Source organism: Triticum urartu, chromosome 3A (assembly GCF_056163025.1).
Source record: "Triticum urartu cultivar PI428250 chromosome 3A, HENAU_Tu73, whole genome shotgun sequence".
In the NCBI taxonomy this organism is placed as follows: domain Eukaryota; kingdom Viridiplantae; phylum Streptophyta; class Magnoliopsida; order Poales; family Poaceae; genus Triticum; species Triticum urartu.
Genome location: NC_141875.1, coordinates 263,365,687 through 263,381,350, shown reverse-complemented (window position 1 = coordinate 263,381,350; position 15,664 = coordinate 263,365,687). Strand labels below are relative to the sequence as shown.

Genomic DNA, 15,664 nt, shown 5'->3' with positions numbered 1-15,664 from the left:
TCGAAATCACTTGTATCTTTGCTTGCTAGTTGTTCGCTCTATTGCTATGTTGTGATACCTACCACTTGGTATTACATTCCTCCCATATTGCCATGTCAAGCCTCTAACCCACCTTTCCTAGCAAACCGTTGTTTGGCTATGTTACCGCTTTGCTCAGCCCTTCTTATAGTGTTGCTAGTTGCACGTGAAGTTGGAGTTTGTTCCTTGTTGGAACATGGATTTTTGTTGGGATATCATTATTATATCTTGTTTACTTTAATGCATCTATATACTTGGTAAAGGGTGAAAGGCTCGGCCTTATGCCTGGTGTTTTGTTCCACTCTTGCCGCCCTAGTTTCCGTCATACCGGTGTTATGTTCCTAGATTTTACGTTCCTTACACGGTTGGGTGTTATGGGAACCCCTTGAGAGTTCGCCTTGAATAAAACTCCTCCAGCAAGGCCGAACCTTGGTTTTACCATTTGCCACCTATGCCTTTTTCTCTTGGGTTCCGTGGACTCAAGGGTCATCTTTATTTTAAACCCCCGGGCCAGTGCTCCTCTGAGTGTTGGTCCAACCTGTCAGCCGCCGGTGGCCACCAGGGGCAACTCTGGGTTGGCCTACCAGATTCTTGGAAAATCTAGTGCGCCCTGAGAACGAGATATGTGCATCTCCTATCGGGATTTGTCGGCACATTCGGGTGTCTTTGCTGGTCTTGTTTTACCATTGTCAAAATGTCTTCTAACCGGGATTTCGAGTCTGATCGGGTCTTCCTGGGAGAAGGAATATCCTTCGTTGACCGTGAGTGCTTATGATGGGCTAAGTTGGGACACCCCTGCAGGGGTTTGAACTTTCAAAAGCCGTGCCCGCGGTTATGGGCAAATGGGAATTTGTTAATATCCGGTTGTAGAAAACTTGACACTTAACTTAATTAAAATGAATCAACCGCGTGTGTAGCCGTGATGGTCTCTTTTCGGCGGAGTCCGGGAAGAGAACACGGTCTCGTGTTATGCTTGAACGTAAGTAGCTTCAGGATCACTTCTTGATCATTGTTAGCTTCTCGCCCGAGCTTTGCTCCTCTTCTCGCTCTCTTTTGCGTAAGTTAGCCACCATATATGCTAGTGCATCCTGCAGCTCCACCTCACTACCTTTCCTAACCTTAAGCTTGAATAGTTTTGATCACGAGGGTCTGAGATTGCTGAGTCCCCGTGACTCGAAGATACTTCCAAAAAGATGCAGGTGCCGATGATGCCAGTGCAGGGGACGCTACCAAACTCAAGTGGGAGTTCGACGAGGACTCGGGCCGTTACTATGTGTCTTATCCGGATGATCAGTAGAGGAGCCCAGTTGGGGCGATTGGGGATCTAGCAATTGGGGTTGTCTTTCTTTATTTTGGTTCCGTAGTCAGATCTTGATTGTATTCTGCATGATGTATGCTATATTTATGTATTGTGTGAAGTGGCAATTGTAAGCCAACTCTTTATCCCTTTCTTATTCAGTACATGGGATGTGTAAAGATTACAACTCTTGCGACATGCCTACTATGTGGTTATTCCTCTAAGTCATGCTCCGACACGTGGGAGATATACCCGCATCGTGGGTGTTACAACAAATGAGTAGGAGTACTGTATATGCATCTTGGATCCCTATCCCCGACGGTTTCTGGGTCATGTGGGAAGGAGCCCCCTATCGCCATCACCCACTAGGCGAAGGTGTCAGTGTCCTAGGAACGGGGGTACCCAGACCTTCCTGCCTACGGCCCACGGTGTGGCACCATCGGCGGCCAAGTACGCCCCAGTTTCAGCAACAACAACCCAAGACCATGGCGAGGCGGACGACACCAAGACCTCCCTGGGGCGGCCTCACTAGAATGGCTCCCGAGGAGCGGAGATATCAAGGTAGGGTGCACCTCAAGAGGTTCATGTAACGTGAGCCATGACGACCAAGGCCAGGCGGGTGCCAGTGGGCGCATTGTACTAGTTTCCCATGTGGTGCCAAGGAGGCAAGCATAGGCGCAAAGTCCAGAGGAATCAGGCAAAGGTTTCCATATTGGTGCAACGAGACCAAGACCGCCAGGACGATAGGACGGCGGTCATTGCGGAGCCCACTGCAGCGTCACCACCAGAGCCTTTGCAGGCGAAGACTACTTTTGTCAGGATAACTTGTACTAGTTGTCTCCCTTTGAATTTGGCCGTTGTGGGATCCCTTCCTGCCTACATTTGGGAAGAGGACCAAGGCCACTATAAATAGGACTTAGCCACCACCATAGAGGGGACGGATCATTCAAACCATCCTCACAGCCACCAGCTCGTCGAGCTCAAGAACACCTCACCTCCTGAGGCTGTTCACCCACTGTACTAGTTCATCCTTAGCCCCTCGAGGCAATCCACCACAAAAACTGGAGTAGGGTATTACACCGCAAGGTGGCCCGAACCAGGATAAATTGTTGTGTCTCTTATCCTGCAGGCTTGTCGAGCTAGACTGTGGAATCGTTGGGCAGGCAGGTCGAGAAGATGGAGTTCTTTGTATGCACCCCAGTGTTTGAACCTCTCAATGGTCTGCGGAGCCCCGGATCTGATATAAGGTTCCAAAGGCCGTCGTGGAAAGGGGTTAAAACCGTTTGTATAGCACCGATGCGTACCAGTGAAGAGACATTCGCTAACCTGCACAACGTAAACCTGAAGCTCAACTCAGTGAAGTGTGTGTTTAGTGTCCCGTCCGGCAAGCTGCTTGGTTTCCTAGTGTCGCACAAAGGGATCGTGGCCAACCCCGAGAAGGTCAAGGAAATAGAGAGGATGAGCCCACCTCAGACCCTCAAGGAGATACAGAAGCTTGCGGGATGTGTGACTTCCTTGGGGTGCTTCATCTCCATGCTTGGTGAGCACACCCTCCCTCTCTTCAAGATGATGAAGAAGAGAGGCCCGTTCGAGTGGACCCCGGAAGCTGAGGCGGCCTTCGAAGACCTCAAACGATATCTCACGAGCCCTCTTATCATGGTGGAGCCTCGTTCGGATGAGCCCCTAGTGCTTTACTTGACGGCCACTCCCCACTCGGCCAGCGCGACACTCTTAGCGGTCTAGGAAGGACCCGCCGACGCGAGGTCAAAGCAAGGAGGCCCGCTAGAAGCCGTGCAACCTTTGCTGCTCCAGGACACTGCTCCTGAGGACTTTGTTGCTTCATCGACCAGCAAGCCTCACAAGTCACTCGTGCCCCCCCTGCGGAGCATGGCATTCCCAACGCCTCGCCCCTCATCAAGCATCCGGTGTACTTCGTCAGCACGGTGTTGCATGATGCGTGCGCATGCTACCCTATGAAGCAGAAGCTCCTACTCGCACTCCTCGTCGCCTAAAGCAAGCTGTGTCACTATTTCCAAGGCCAACCCATAAGGGTCGTATCGACGTATCCCCTAGATAAGGTGTTGCACATCCCCAATGCCGCAGGGAGGGTTGTAGAGTGGAACATTGAGCTGCAGGCCTTCCAACTGGAGTTCAATACAACCAGGGTCATCAAGGGGGCGGCCCTGGCCGATGCCTCGGCTGAGTGGACCGACGCTCCTGGTTGGGGGCTGGATGAGGGCCAATCCCTCACACCCGGTGACGAAACACCTGATAGATGGGTCATGCGCTTCGATGGTGCCTTCGCACGGCAGGGTGCGGGGGACGGAGTCGTGCTTGTCTCACCGACCAAGAACAAGCTCTACTATGTCATGCAACTTTGCTTCTAGCATAGTGAGAAAGTCTCCAACAACATTGCAGAGTACGAGGGCTTGTTTGCCGGCCTCAGTGCCGCGGCCGCCCTGGGAATCCAGCACCTCACCATCAAAGGCGACTCATAAGTTGTAACGCCCCGGATGTAACATTCCACATTTGTAACTCCAACTCTTGCCATTTCTAGCTATGTGATATGATATTTCCTTCATGGTTGAGTTTTTGTCTTTCGTTTTGCATTTTGTTAATGTCATGCATTTCATCTCATGTCATCATGTGCATCTCATATGCATCCATGTTCATCTCATGCATCCAATCATTTTCCCCATTGTCCGTTTCGCGATCCGACACTCCCACATGCACCCATTGCACCCCTCAAATCTCGTTTCGTTAGAGAGAGAGAAACGTTCGACGAATGGGTCGAGATTTGTCGACTGGCCTTGGTATATCACCGGTAGGATGCCTGTCAAATTACGTTCCATTTGGAGGTCGTTTGATGCCCCAATGGTTAACCGGGTAACCGCTAAAGCCCCTCTTTCATTGCAGCCAAGCACCCGTCCAAAACAGCCCACTAGCCCATCTAAAACCCCTCCATGCTCTCCGTCGTTGGATCATGGTCGTGTGGGCGAACACCGCACCTCATTTGGACTCTCCTAGCTCCCCCTACCTATATAAACACCTCCCCCTTCCAAATTCACGGAAAAACCCTAACCCTCATCCCCTTGCGCCGCCGGACATATACACCGCCGCCGGACGTGTCCGCCAGACACGTTTCCCCGGCCAACCGGGAGGCGACACATCATCACTCCCGCCGCCTGCAGCCACTCCTGAGCCGCCACGTCACAACGCGCGCCCCACTTCACCGCACCTCCACCCGCGCGGGCCCGTCGGGTCCAGGAGGGGCCCTTCCGTCCCAAACCGCCGCCACCGCCAACTACGGGCACCCGAGCCCCGCCGGAGCCCGCCGCTCTCCACCCGGCGACCGCCGCCCTTCGCGCCCTCGACGTCACCGATCGTTGCCGCCCTCGACGTCGCCGATGGTCGCCGCCCTTCGCCGAGCCTCGCACCGCACCGGCTGGCCCCGGATCTGGCCAGCCCCTCGTAGGAGACCTCCTCCCTGACCACTCCGGTGACTCCCCCAAGCTCCGGCCACCATCTTCGGCCTCGCCTCAGTTTCCGTGCCAAAACCCCAGATCTGAGGGTATAAAATTCCTCCAAGTCCCTGATTTTCTCTATATTATGTGCCCATGTTCGTCATGCCATATCTCCATGTCCGTTTCTCCTAATTGAGGATATGATATATCGAAATGTTCGTCTCGTGATGTTCTTCATGGTAGTGTCATTTGCATGCATGTTACTCTCCATATTGATGCATGAATCCTCATTGCAAGAGTGCTATATGATATTGTCTGCTGGAATTCATCATAACTTGATGTTTGTCATTTTCATTGCATTTTGTGTGTGCATCCTATGAGCATGATGTCTACATGTTTTAGGAGCTCCTTCATGCCATCTTTACAGTGGTGCAAGCCTTGTATTTTTATGAGCTCTGTGGTGACTAGCACAATCATGCAAAGCAGGCTACATGATGTTGCTAATTTCCTGTCACATTATGATGCTATGTTGTCTTGTTGCTACCAGTAGATCCATGCACATTTTGAGGTAGTTTACTAAGAGTGTTTTGAAGATCTGGTGTTGCTCCATACATTCATGCCTCTGGTTGTAATTATGGAGTACTCTATCATGTCATTTCCATGCTCTACTTTTGCTAAATATTGTTCCTGGCAGATTGTTAACATGAAGTTCATTTTTGCCATGGGTGTTGCTAGTGATACATGTGCCCTATGAACTTGATGTTTCCATGCTTAGCTTCTTTAATATGTCTACTTACTGTTCGTTACCTTGTGATGCCATAAAATGCTTTATGGTGAGTAGCATGAGCTTGGAAAGTTGCTATCATGAATCTGTTTCAGCCATGCTCTATTTTTCTTCCAAGTCTGGAATCGATCATATCACTTGCCATGTTTGCATTGAGGCTACCATCTTTCTTGTGCATTTTTGGCTAAAGTTCAGTAAGGGAGTTTTGTTCTTTGCCTTTAGTAAAAGCATGCCATGCCTTTGTTTTCCATGATATGTTCCTGTAGCATGTTGTTTGCTAGATCTAAACTTTGCTACCTGACGCTAATTATGCCCTGCTCAGTATTTTCACTATGTTTGTAACCTGATTGTCATCTGCATTTTTGCCATGCTATTTTAGGCTTGTTCTAGTAAATTCTAGAAGGAGCTCAGTGTTCATGATTTATACAGCTTCACCTGCACTTTAATGGCATGTGCTTTGTTTCTATATTGGAGTGTTGTAGCATAGTTTCTTGTTGCATCTTATGTGCTATGATGTTGTTAAGCACAGATTTGCATCATTCATGTTTTGCTTGTCATTTGCATAACGTGCATCCGTTTCCGGCAATCCTTATATCAATTTCGACCTAAATCACTCACTCTTTCCAGCGGCATACTTGGTTTGCCTAGTTGATGCCTTGATCATCCTTTCACTTCCGTAGTACCCATATGAATTGCGCATCATATCTTGCATTCCATGCCTTTTCTTTAATCATGTTGCTTGTGCATTACACCATGATTGAATGTTGTTCCGTTGCTTGTGTTCTTTCTTTGGGTAGGGTCGAGTGACGATTTTGTGAAAGAGGAGCCTGTTGAGTACGCTAACGAGGAGCAAGCTTTTGATAACTCTGAGAACTTTGCAGGCAAGATGATCATCACTTCTATCTTAGCTTGCTAGTTGTCCCTTCTATCGCTATGTCGCGCTACCTACCACTTGTTTATCATGCCTCCCATATTGCCTTGTCAAGCCTCTAACCCACCTTCCTAGCAAACCGTTGTTTGGCTAAGTTACCGCTTTTGCTCAGCCCCTCTTATAGCTTTAAATAAAGCTCCCCCTGCAAGGCCCAGCCTTGGTTTTAACATTTTCCTAATAACAATCTAAAACTTTGCCTAGGGAGTAATTAACTCGAGGATCATCTTTAATTAACCCCCTAGCCAGTGTTCCTCTGAGTGCTGGTCCAACCTGGGCGATGTCCGGCGCCCCTGGGAAACCAGGGTCTCGGCCAACCCGACGTCTTGCCCATACGGTGTGCCCTGAGAATGAGATACGTGCGACTTCCAACGAGATTTGTCAGCACATCGGGCGGTCTTGCTGGTCTTGTTTTACCATTGTCGAAATGTCTTGTAACCGGGATTGCGAGACTGATCGGGTCTTTCCGGGAGAAGGAATATCCTTCATTGATCCTGAGAGCTTGTGATGGGATAAGTTGGGATACCCCTGCAGGGTATAAACTTCCGAGAGTCGTGCCCGCGGTTATGTGGCAGATGGGAATTTGTTAATGTCCAGTTCTAGCAAACTTGACATTTGACTTAATTAAAATGCATCAACCATGTGTGTAGACGTGATGGTCTATTTTTGGCGGAGTCCAGGAAGTGAACATGGTTTGGGTTATGTATGAACGTAAGTAGTTCAGGATCACTTCTTGATCACTTCTAGCTTCGCGACCGTTGTGTAGTTTCTCATCTTTCTCTTGTACTCGTATGTTAGCCACCATATTTTCTTAGCGCTTGCTGCAACTTCACCTCATTACCTTTTCCTACCCATAAGCTTAAATAGTCTTGATCTCGTGGGTTCTGAGATTGTTGAGTCCTTGTGACTCACAGATACTACCAAAACAGTTCCAAGTGCCGATGATGCCAGTGCAGGTGATGCTACCAAACTCAAGTGGGAGTTCGACAAGGACCTTGGTCGTTACTATGTTTCGTTTCCTGATGATCAGTAGTGGAGCCCAATTGGGACGATCTGGGATCTAGCATTTGGGGTCATCCTCTTTTCTTTTGGATTTGTCCGTAGTCGGACTATGTGTGTACTTTGAATGATGTATGAATTATTTGATCATTGTGTGACGTGGCGATTGTAAGCTAACTCTAATTATCCCTTTCTTGTTCATTACATGGTATTGTGTGAAGATGACCCTTCTTGCGACAAAACCAAAATGCGGTTATGCCTCTAAGTCGTGCCTCGACACATGGGAGATATAGCCGCATCTTGGGTGTTACACAACTCCTCTTCAACTTCTCCTACAAAAAGTAAAAACCGAAGGACGAGCACATGGAGGCTTACCTGGAAGAGGTATGTAAAATCAAAAAACGCTTCCTGGGCTTGGAATTGCAGCACGTCACGCGTGGCACAAACAAGGAAGAAGGCGACTTTGCCAAGAGGGCGTCCCGCCGCGAGCCTGAGAAGCCTGATGTCTTTGAGGAGAGGCTCGGCAAGCCATCAATGGCACCCCCGGCCACGGGCCCGGCGTTGCGCTGGGAGGAGCTACCACCGACCCCGACCTCAGGAGCCCTGGCTTGGGTCTGACCTCAGTTGCCCGCCTACTCCTGGCACTGGAACCACAGGCGGGCTGCTGGACCGAGGAGCTCAAGCCGTATTTTCTCCGCGGCACCTTGCCAGAGAAAGAGGAAGACACGGAGCACGTGGTCTGCCAGGCCACTGCTTATTGCTTGCAAGATGGTGAGCTGTACCGGCGATGTCCCAACAACGACTCGCTGTGGTGCATATCCGAAGAGCAGGGGCGTGAGCTGCTGGCCGATATCCATGGCAGGGACGGCAGGCACCACTCCTAATCATGCACCCTTGTGGGCAAGGTGTTCCGCAACGGTTTCTGATGGATTACGGGTTCCGGCAAACCCTTGAGGTTTGAACACTGGGGTGCGCACGAATGTCTCTCTCCCCCACGAGCACACTCTCGCAACGATCTCTAAGCCTAGCTCGCCGAACCCGAAGAACAAGGGACACAAGGATTTATACTAGTTCGGGCCACCGTTGTGGTGTAATACCCTACTCTAGTGTGGTGTGGTGGATTGCTTTGTAGGCTGAGGATGAACAAGTACAATGGATGAAGACCCTCCTGAGGAGAGGTGTTCTTGAGCTCGATGAGCTTGTGTGTGTGTGTGGATGGTCTGGATCCTCTCAGATCAGCCCCCCTGACTACGGTGGTGGCAAGCCCTATTTATAGAGGCCCTAGTCCTCTTCCAAAATATTAGGCGGGAAGGGATCGCACAATGGCTAGTTTAAAGGGGGACAACTAGTACAAGTTATCCTGACAAAAGGGGGTCTTCGCCTACCAAAGGCTCTAGTGGTGACGCTGTCCTGCTGGTGTTGGTCTTGTTGCACCGATATGGAAACCTTTACCTGATGCCTCGGGACTCCTCGCCTGCGCTTGCCTATTTAGCACCAAAGAGGAAACTCGCACCCTGCGCTCGCTGGCGCCCACCTGGCCTTGGTGGTCATGGATCAAGTCACGCGCTCCTCACGAGGTTCCCCTTGCATAGATATCTCCGCTCCTTAGGAGCCAGCATAGGGAGGCTGCCCCTGAGGAGGTCATGCGTCGTCCGCCTCACGAGTGTGTTGAATGGTTGCTGATGAAGATGGGGTTGTACTAGGCCACTGGTGGAGCCACGCCTTGCGCTGCAGGCAGGCAAGTCTGGGTACCCCCGTACCCAGGACGCCGACACTAGCCCCCAGGCCGAAGGAGTGCTTGTACTTGGCTTCGCTACGAAGCCAAGGGTCAAGTGCGGAGCGCCGCGGGCCCTGATAGCCTGCGGCCTCAATTGACCTGTGGCGATTGAATGGACATGGGCGTCTCCGCTTCCCCGCGCCGCCTCGGCAACCACCCGACTTGACGGGACCCTGTTGCATGCATGAGAAAGTCATCATTACCTTAGATCATGGAGGCCGGCGGTTGGCCTCCCTCTCGCTATAAATGAGGAGACCAGCAGAGCCCCCGTCACTCATCTCTTCCTACATTCCGCCCGCTTCTTCTTCATCCTTGCTGCAATGCCCATGGCGCCGATACGGAGGTTCTCCGCTGCTGAGAAGGGGAAAACCCTCCGTGAAGAGCTGCGTCCACTCCCACCAAAGAAGAGGCTGGTCCGCTCCCTCGACATCGTCGCGAGACCGGAGGTGACAAGGCCCTGGCATGAGCAGCCTCCCCCGGGCTACCCGCTGCCTTTGTATTCTCAGGTGGCGGGCTCTAGAGGAGGAGGCAGTGGCCGCCGCCCCTCGCGCCATGGCCGTAGCGGTCGTGCAGTGGTGGCGCGCACAGCTGGCCCACGAACCCACACCGAGGGCTCCTCATGAGAACTCGTGGTGTGGGCGGCGATGCCACCGTGCACGTGGATTCGGTTCCCGCCGTTCTTCACCGAATAGATACCGGTGAGGGGGCCAATTGATTTGTGGCTGCAGCATGCCGGGTGCAACACCCCGGCGACAGGAGCGAAGGTCGTGGTCGTCTCCCCGGGCAAGATCTTCATGACCCGCAGATGGGGTGAGGTCGCTCGCGTCTACCGCGTGGAGGGGGCGCTCGCCATCCATTTCGAGTACGGCAACGCCCCCACGCTATTCTTCAAGGTCTTCGACGAGGAGGGCAATTGCCTGGAATGCTGCCCTAGAGGGGCCGTTAGGATGGTGCGGCAGCAGGCGCTCAGCCCGCCCTTGGACCTGCCGACAGCTCGTCCAGCAGCAGCGGTGGATCTTGGGAGACCAGCTACTCTCCTGATCCTAACGAGACTCCGTAGACGAGCGACGACAGCTACGTGCCCCCAAGCTCTCACCGCGCCCGGAGTGCAGCGGCGGCGTCCACTCGTCGCCGTCGTCGATCTGGATGAGGTTGGCGTCGACCTCCCGTGGCCCACTATTTATGATGGTGTCGGCGACAATGCTTGTAGAAAGGGCTCCTAGAATCCTTATTCTTTTGTTCCCTGCGAGGAATCAAGATGAACCCCATGGGGGCGTGTAAAGTGTCTGTAGTGCATTTTGTCAATGTCATCCTTATTGTGAAGATTTATGACTGTGTGTCTTGATTCAGCTCAGTCCCCCCTTTCCATCATCGTGGTAGCTTGGTGCTCTATGCCGATAGGTCCTGGTCCCCAGGCAGGCCGCAGCCGTCGTTGGTATGCCAGGTCGCGATGCCGTGGTCAAGACTAGGAGGTGAGCGGCCTGAGGTCCAGTAAGAGATCTTGAGGCGCGATGCTCAAGAGGTCCCCTTAAGCGTTCAAGCAACTACCTAAAGGTAGGAAAGGAAGGTGGCGTTGCCATAGCAAGGCTGCAAGAGATGGGAATGCTGTTTCATAGCGCTTGGCTGATTCGAGAGCGAGACTTATCTTAGTGAAAGTGCAACTATCCCTAGGTGGTTTTGGTAATTCCTAACAACATATAGCTCATTGAGCTAATGCTATTCCAAGATTAATATTTCAGGAAAAGCTCAATGAATGGCATTGCATGGATGAGGAAAGTGCACCCCTCAAAATACTAAGGACAAAATGATTGGCTCAAGCTCAAAGCTCAAGACTCTACATTTTATATTTTAGTGATCCAAGATCACATTGAGTCTATAGGAAAAGCCAATACTATCAAGGAGGGATGAGGTGTTGCTTGATGAGGTTCATGCTTCATAGTGCTTAGTGATATGCTCTAAAACCTTCAACTACCTTCCCACATCCACATATGACCTAAACCAAAAGTCAAACTCGGACCCACCGATTCTTTCTATCCGGTGCCACCGAGTTCAGATGTCATAGCCACTACCACAAACCCTAGGCAAATCGCTCTCACCGATAGGGATCTCGGTCACACCGAGATGGGGTTGTAATCTCTCTGTTTCCCTTCATAACGTTTCGGTCCTACCGAGATGAGCGATCGGTCCCACCGAGACTGCAATGTAAACTCTCTGTTTCCCTTCGTAACGTTTCGGTCCTACCGAGATGAGCGATCGGTCCCACCAAGATTGCAATGTAAACTCTCTGTTTCCCTTTTGTAACATTTTGGTCCCACCGAAATGAGCGATCGGTCCCACCGAGTTTACCTGACCAACTCTCTAGTTAGCTTACTACCAAAATCAGTCCCACCGAGTTTGTGTAATCGGTCACACCGAGATTACGTTATGCCCTAACCCTAACCATATCGGTCCTACCGAGTTGCATCTCAGTCCCACCGAAAATCCTAACGGTCACTAGGTTTGCTACATCGGTCCGACTGAGTTTCTTAATTAGGTCTCACCGAAATTGGTAAATTGTGTGTAACGGTTAGTTTTTGTGTGGAGGCTATATATACCCCTCCACCCACTCTTCATTCGAGAAGAGAGCCATCAGAACATACCTACACTTCCAATACACATTTTTTGAGAGAGAACCACCTACTCATGTGTTGAGGCCAAGATATTCCATTCACACCATATGAATCTTGATCTCTAGCCTTCCCCAAGTTGCTTTACACTCAAATCTTCTTTCCACCAAATCCATATCCCGTGAGAGAGAGTTGAGTGTTGGGGAGACTATCATTTGAAGCACAAGAGCAATGAGTTCATCATCAACACACCATTTGTTACTTCTTGGAGAGTGGTATCTCCTAGATTGGCTAGGTGTCACTTGGGAGCCTCCGACAAAGATTGTGGAGTTGAACCAAGGAGTTTGTAAGGGCAAGGAGATCACCTACTTCATGAAGATCTACCGCTAGTGAGGCAAGTCCTTCGTGGGCAATGGCCATGATGGGATAGACAAGGTTGCTTCTTCATGGACCCTTCGTGGGTGGAGCCCTCCGTGGACTCGCACAACCATTACCCTTCGTGGGTTGAAGTCTCCATCAACATGGATGTACGATAGAACCACCTATCGGAAACACGACAAAAACATATGTGTCTCCAATTGCATTTGAATTCTCCCAACCCTTCCCTTTACATTCTTGCAAGTTGCATGCTTTACTTTCCGCTGCTCATAGACTCTTTGCATGCTTGCTTGAATTGTGTTAAGATTGCTTGACTCGTGCTAAGATAGCTAAAATATGCCAAAGACTAAAATTGGGAAAAGGATATATTTTTAATTGGTTGAGTAGTCTAATCACCCCCCTCTAGACATACTTTCGATCCTACAAGTGGTATCAGAGCTTTGGTCTCCATTTGCTTTGATTTACATAGCTTTTGGTGGTCATAGCCTTGGTTTCACAACCTAGGAGAGTATGGCATCTTGCGAGGGAAATTACCACCATAGAGGTCCTTACTTTGATGGTACTAATTTTGCTAGTTGGAAGCATAAGATGAACATGCATATTCTTGGACATAGCCCCGCCGTTTGGGCTATTGTGTGTGTTGGCTTGCAAGGTGAATTCTTTGATGGGAGAGAACCGAATCGTGAAGCTACCACGGATGAGTTGAAGATGCTAAAATACAATGCTCAAGCTTGTGCTACCCTCTTTAACGGATTGTGCCCCGAAGAATTCAACAAAATCAGCCGTCTTGAGAATGCAAAGGAAATTTGGGATACTTTGATTGATATGCATGAAGGTACCGACTCCGTCAAGGAATCCAAGTTGGATGTGCTTCAAAGTCAACTTGACAAGTTCAAAATGAAGGATGGTGAAGGTGTCGCTGAGATGTACTCTAGGCTTGCCCTTATCACAAATGAGATTGCCGGCTTAGGAAGTGAAGAGATGACCGACAAATTCGTCATCAAGAAGATCCTAAGAGCCTCGGATGGAAAATACGATACCGTATGCACATTGATCCAAATGATGCAAAATTACAAAGATCTCAAGCCAATGGGAGTCATTGGAAGAATTGTTGCTCATTAGATGTCATTCAAGGATAAGGAGGAGCTCCATAACAAGTCAAGTGGTGCTTACAAAGCCTCATGTGAAGCTCCCACATCATCAAGTGAGAAACAAACCTTCAATGAAGAACTGAGCTTAATGGTGAAGAACTTCAAAAATTTCTACAAGAATAGAAGCAAAGAGTGAAGTTCCAAGTCAAGGTCCTACAATGACAGAAGATCTTCTAGTCGAGAGCGAAACTGCTACAATTGTGGAAGACCTGAACACTACTCCAATGAGTGTATGGCTCCCCACAAGAGAAGATTCTCCCAAAATAAGAAGTAGAAGAGAAGAATCACCATCAAGGGAGAGAAGGAGTAGGGATGATCGATATGAACAAAGGCCCTCTTGGAGAAGCAAGGATTCGGAAAGGAAGGACAAGTCATCAAGGAGCTACACAAAACGAAGACATCAAGCTCATGTTTGTGAATGGGTATCCGGCTCCGACTCCGACAATGACTCTGAGAGAAGCTATCACTCCGACTCCGAATATACTCAAGATGAAGGTGTTGCCGGTCTAGCACTTGTGTCAACCAACTCCTACGACATATTTGATTCACCAAATGAAGGAATTGGAAGATGCTTCATGGCTAAAGGCCCAAAGCTATCACACCCCGAGTATGTTGATTTCAATAGTGATGAAGATGAATTGTTAGGTGATGATGATTTACTTGTTGACAACTATAGGGATGAATACTATGATGAAACGAATGGCAACGATAAGGAGAAGATTTAGTCTCTAACTAAATAAATAACACTCTTAAGTTAGCTCATGAAACTATCTTAGGAGATCATCGAGAAGTAAGGACTCATGAGAAATTACGTTTTGAAAAGCTCAACCTTGAGCAAGAGCATGAGTTCTTAAAGGCAATCAATGATGATATTCGCAAGAAAAGTTCTTCTTACGTTGCTAAGCGTTTACTCTTATCCACTTACATGCCTCAAGTCAAATCTAGTAGCAAGAACAAGAAAGATTCTTCCTCTAGTAGTAACAATAAACATGCTAAATCCAATGTTGTTGCTTCTAGTAGTTCTCTTGATTCCACTAACGATTCTCTTAGACAAGTTACACTTGAGCAAGAAAATAGCTTATTGAAGGGAATTATAGAGAAAGGTGTGTACAAGAGCCTTGATGGGAGTAAGCAATTCGAGGAAATTGTACGCAAGCAAGGAAGGCACCGGAAGAATCAAGGTGTTGGTTTTGAACGAAAATTCAATGCCAATGGAGTTGAGTGGGAAGAAGGTTAATACCCCAAGACGAAGTTTGGTCATCAACAAGAGAAGTATGATCCTACTTCTTTCAAAGGGACACAAGCTCAAGATGATCTTCCACCACAAGACCACAAGCAAAAAGGCAAGGACAAGCTTCAAGAGGAAATTTATGCATTTGAAGAAGCTCCTAAGGCCTTGGTCAAGTGGGTTCCCAAGACTACATCGAGTTCCACTTCATCAACTAAAACTCCGAGGATTCCCATCGAGATGGTGTGGATCCCGAAGAAGAAGAACTAGAGAGTTCTTGAGGGTGACTCCGCCAACATACTTCACTCTTATCAGTTTGGCAAGAACGAGTGCAATCAACTTCCACATCTTGCACTAGTTCAAGGAGTCACAAACCCTCTTGTTGGTAAGACAAGGGACAAGGTAACCTAAAGCTCTCATAGACATCATCTTGTGTGTGCATCACTCTATGTCTATGGATATCCTTGTTTGTTCCTTGTGGGACTAACCCGTGTAGGTATTGAAAGTGCAACTCACTCCAAAGGATAGCTCCGAATGATCTACATCAACTTAGAGCATCCACATCTTCAACACCTACATGAAGTCATCATCGACAAAACCCAAGGTTAGCTCATCCCTCTTAGGGGGGATCTCACATCTAGGGGGAGCTTTACTCTAACAATTGAGTTAAAGAAACTCTAATGGTGTGAACACAACAACGCTTTATGTAAAAGTGGTAACCCCACTTGTGCTTAAACGATGAGTATGACCTATGATCAAATGTTCTCATTTGACTCCTAAGTCAATATACTCATATATATAGATGACCTAGTCATTGCCAATTGCTTGATATATGCTAGAATTGTTTGTGCATGCTTTGCCACATATTTCATTTGTCATTTTATTGTGTGAGCATGTTGGTTGCATAATTTACTCATTCGAGGACATCCACTTGTTGTTTTGATTGATTGGTTTCCTTTTATTTTGGCCAAGTGGATGGACAAGAATGCCTAAGAACCTTCTCTAGCTATCTATGCTTTTCTCGTCTCAAACTC

At 48.9% G+C, this 15,664-nt stretch overlaps 1 protein-coding gene across 1 annotated transcript; it reads left to right on the top strand.

Annotated features, from left to right (window-relative positions):
• Window positions 1–7,853: 7,853 nt before the first annotated feature.
• LOC147979399 (uncharacterized) lies at window positions 7,854–8,374 on the top strand. The gene is made up of 2 exons (XM_087515189.1): window positions 7,854–8,102; window positions 8,147–8,374. The coding sequence occupies exons 1-2, from the start codon at window positions 7,854–7,856 to the stop codon at window positions 8,372–8,374; spliced, it is 477 nt and encodes a 158-aa protein (XP_087371315.1).
• Window positions 8,375–15,664: the final 7,290 nt, after the last annotated feature.

Coding starts and splice junctions, on each gene's coding strand:
- LOC147979399 (XM_087515189.1), top strand. CDS start 7,854: ATGGAGGCTTACCTGGAAGAGGTATGTAAAATCAAAAAACGCTTCCTG. Junction 8,103..8,146: donor CCTCAGGAGCCCTGGCTTGG/GTCTGACCTCAG, acceptor CTGGAACCACAG/GCGGGCTGCTGGACCGAGGA.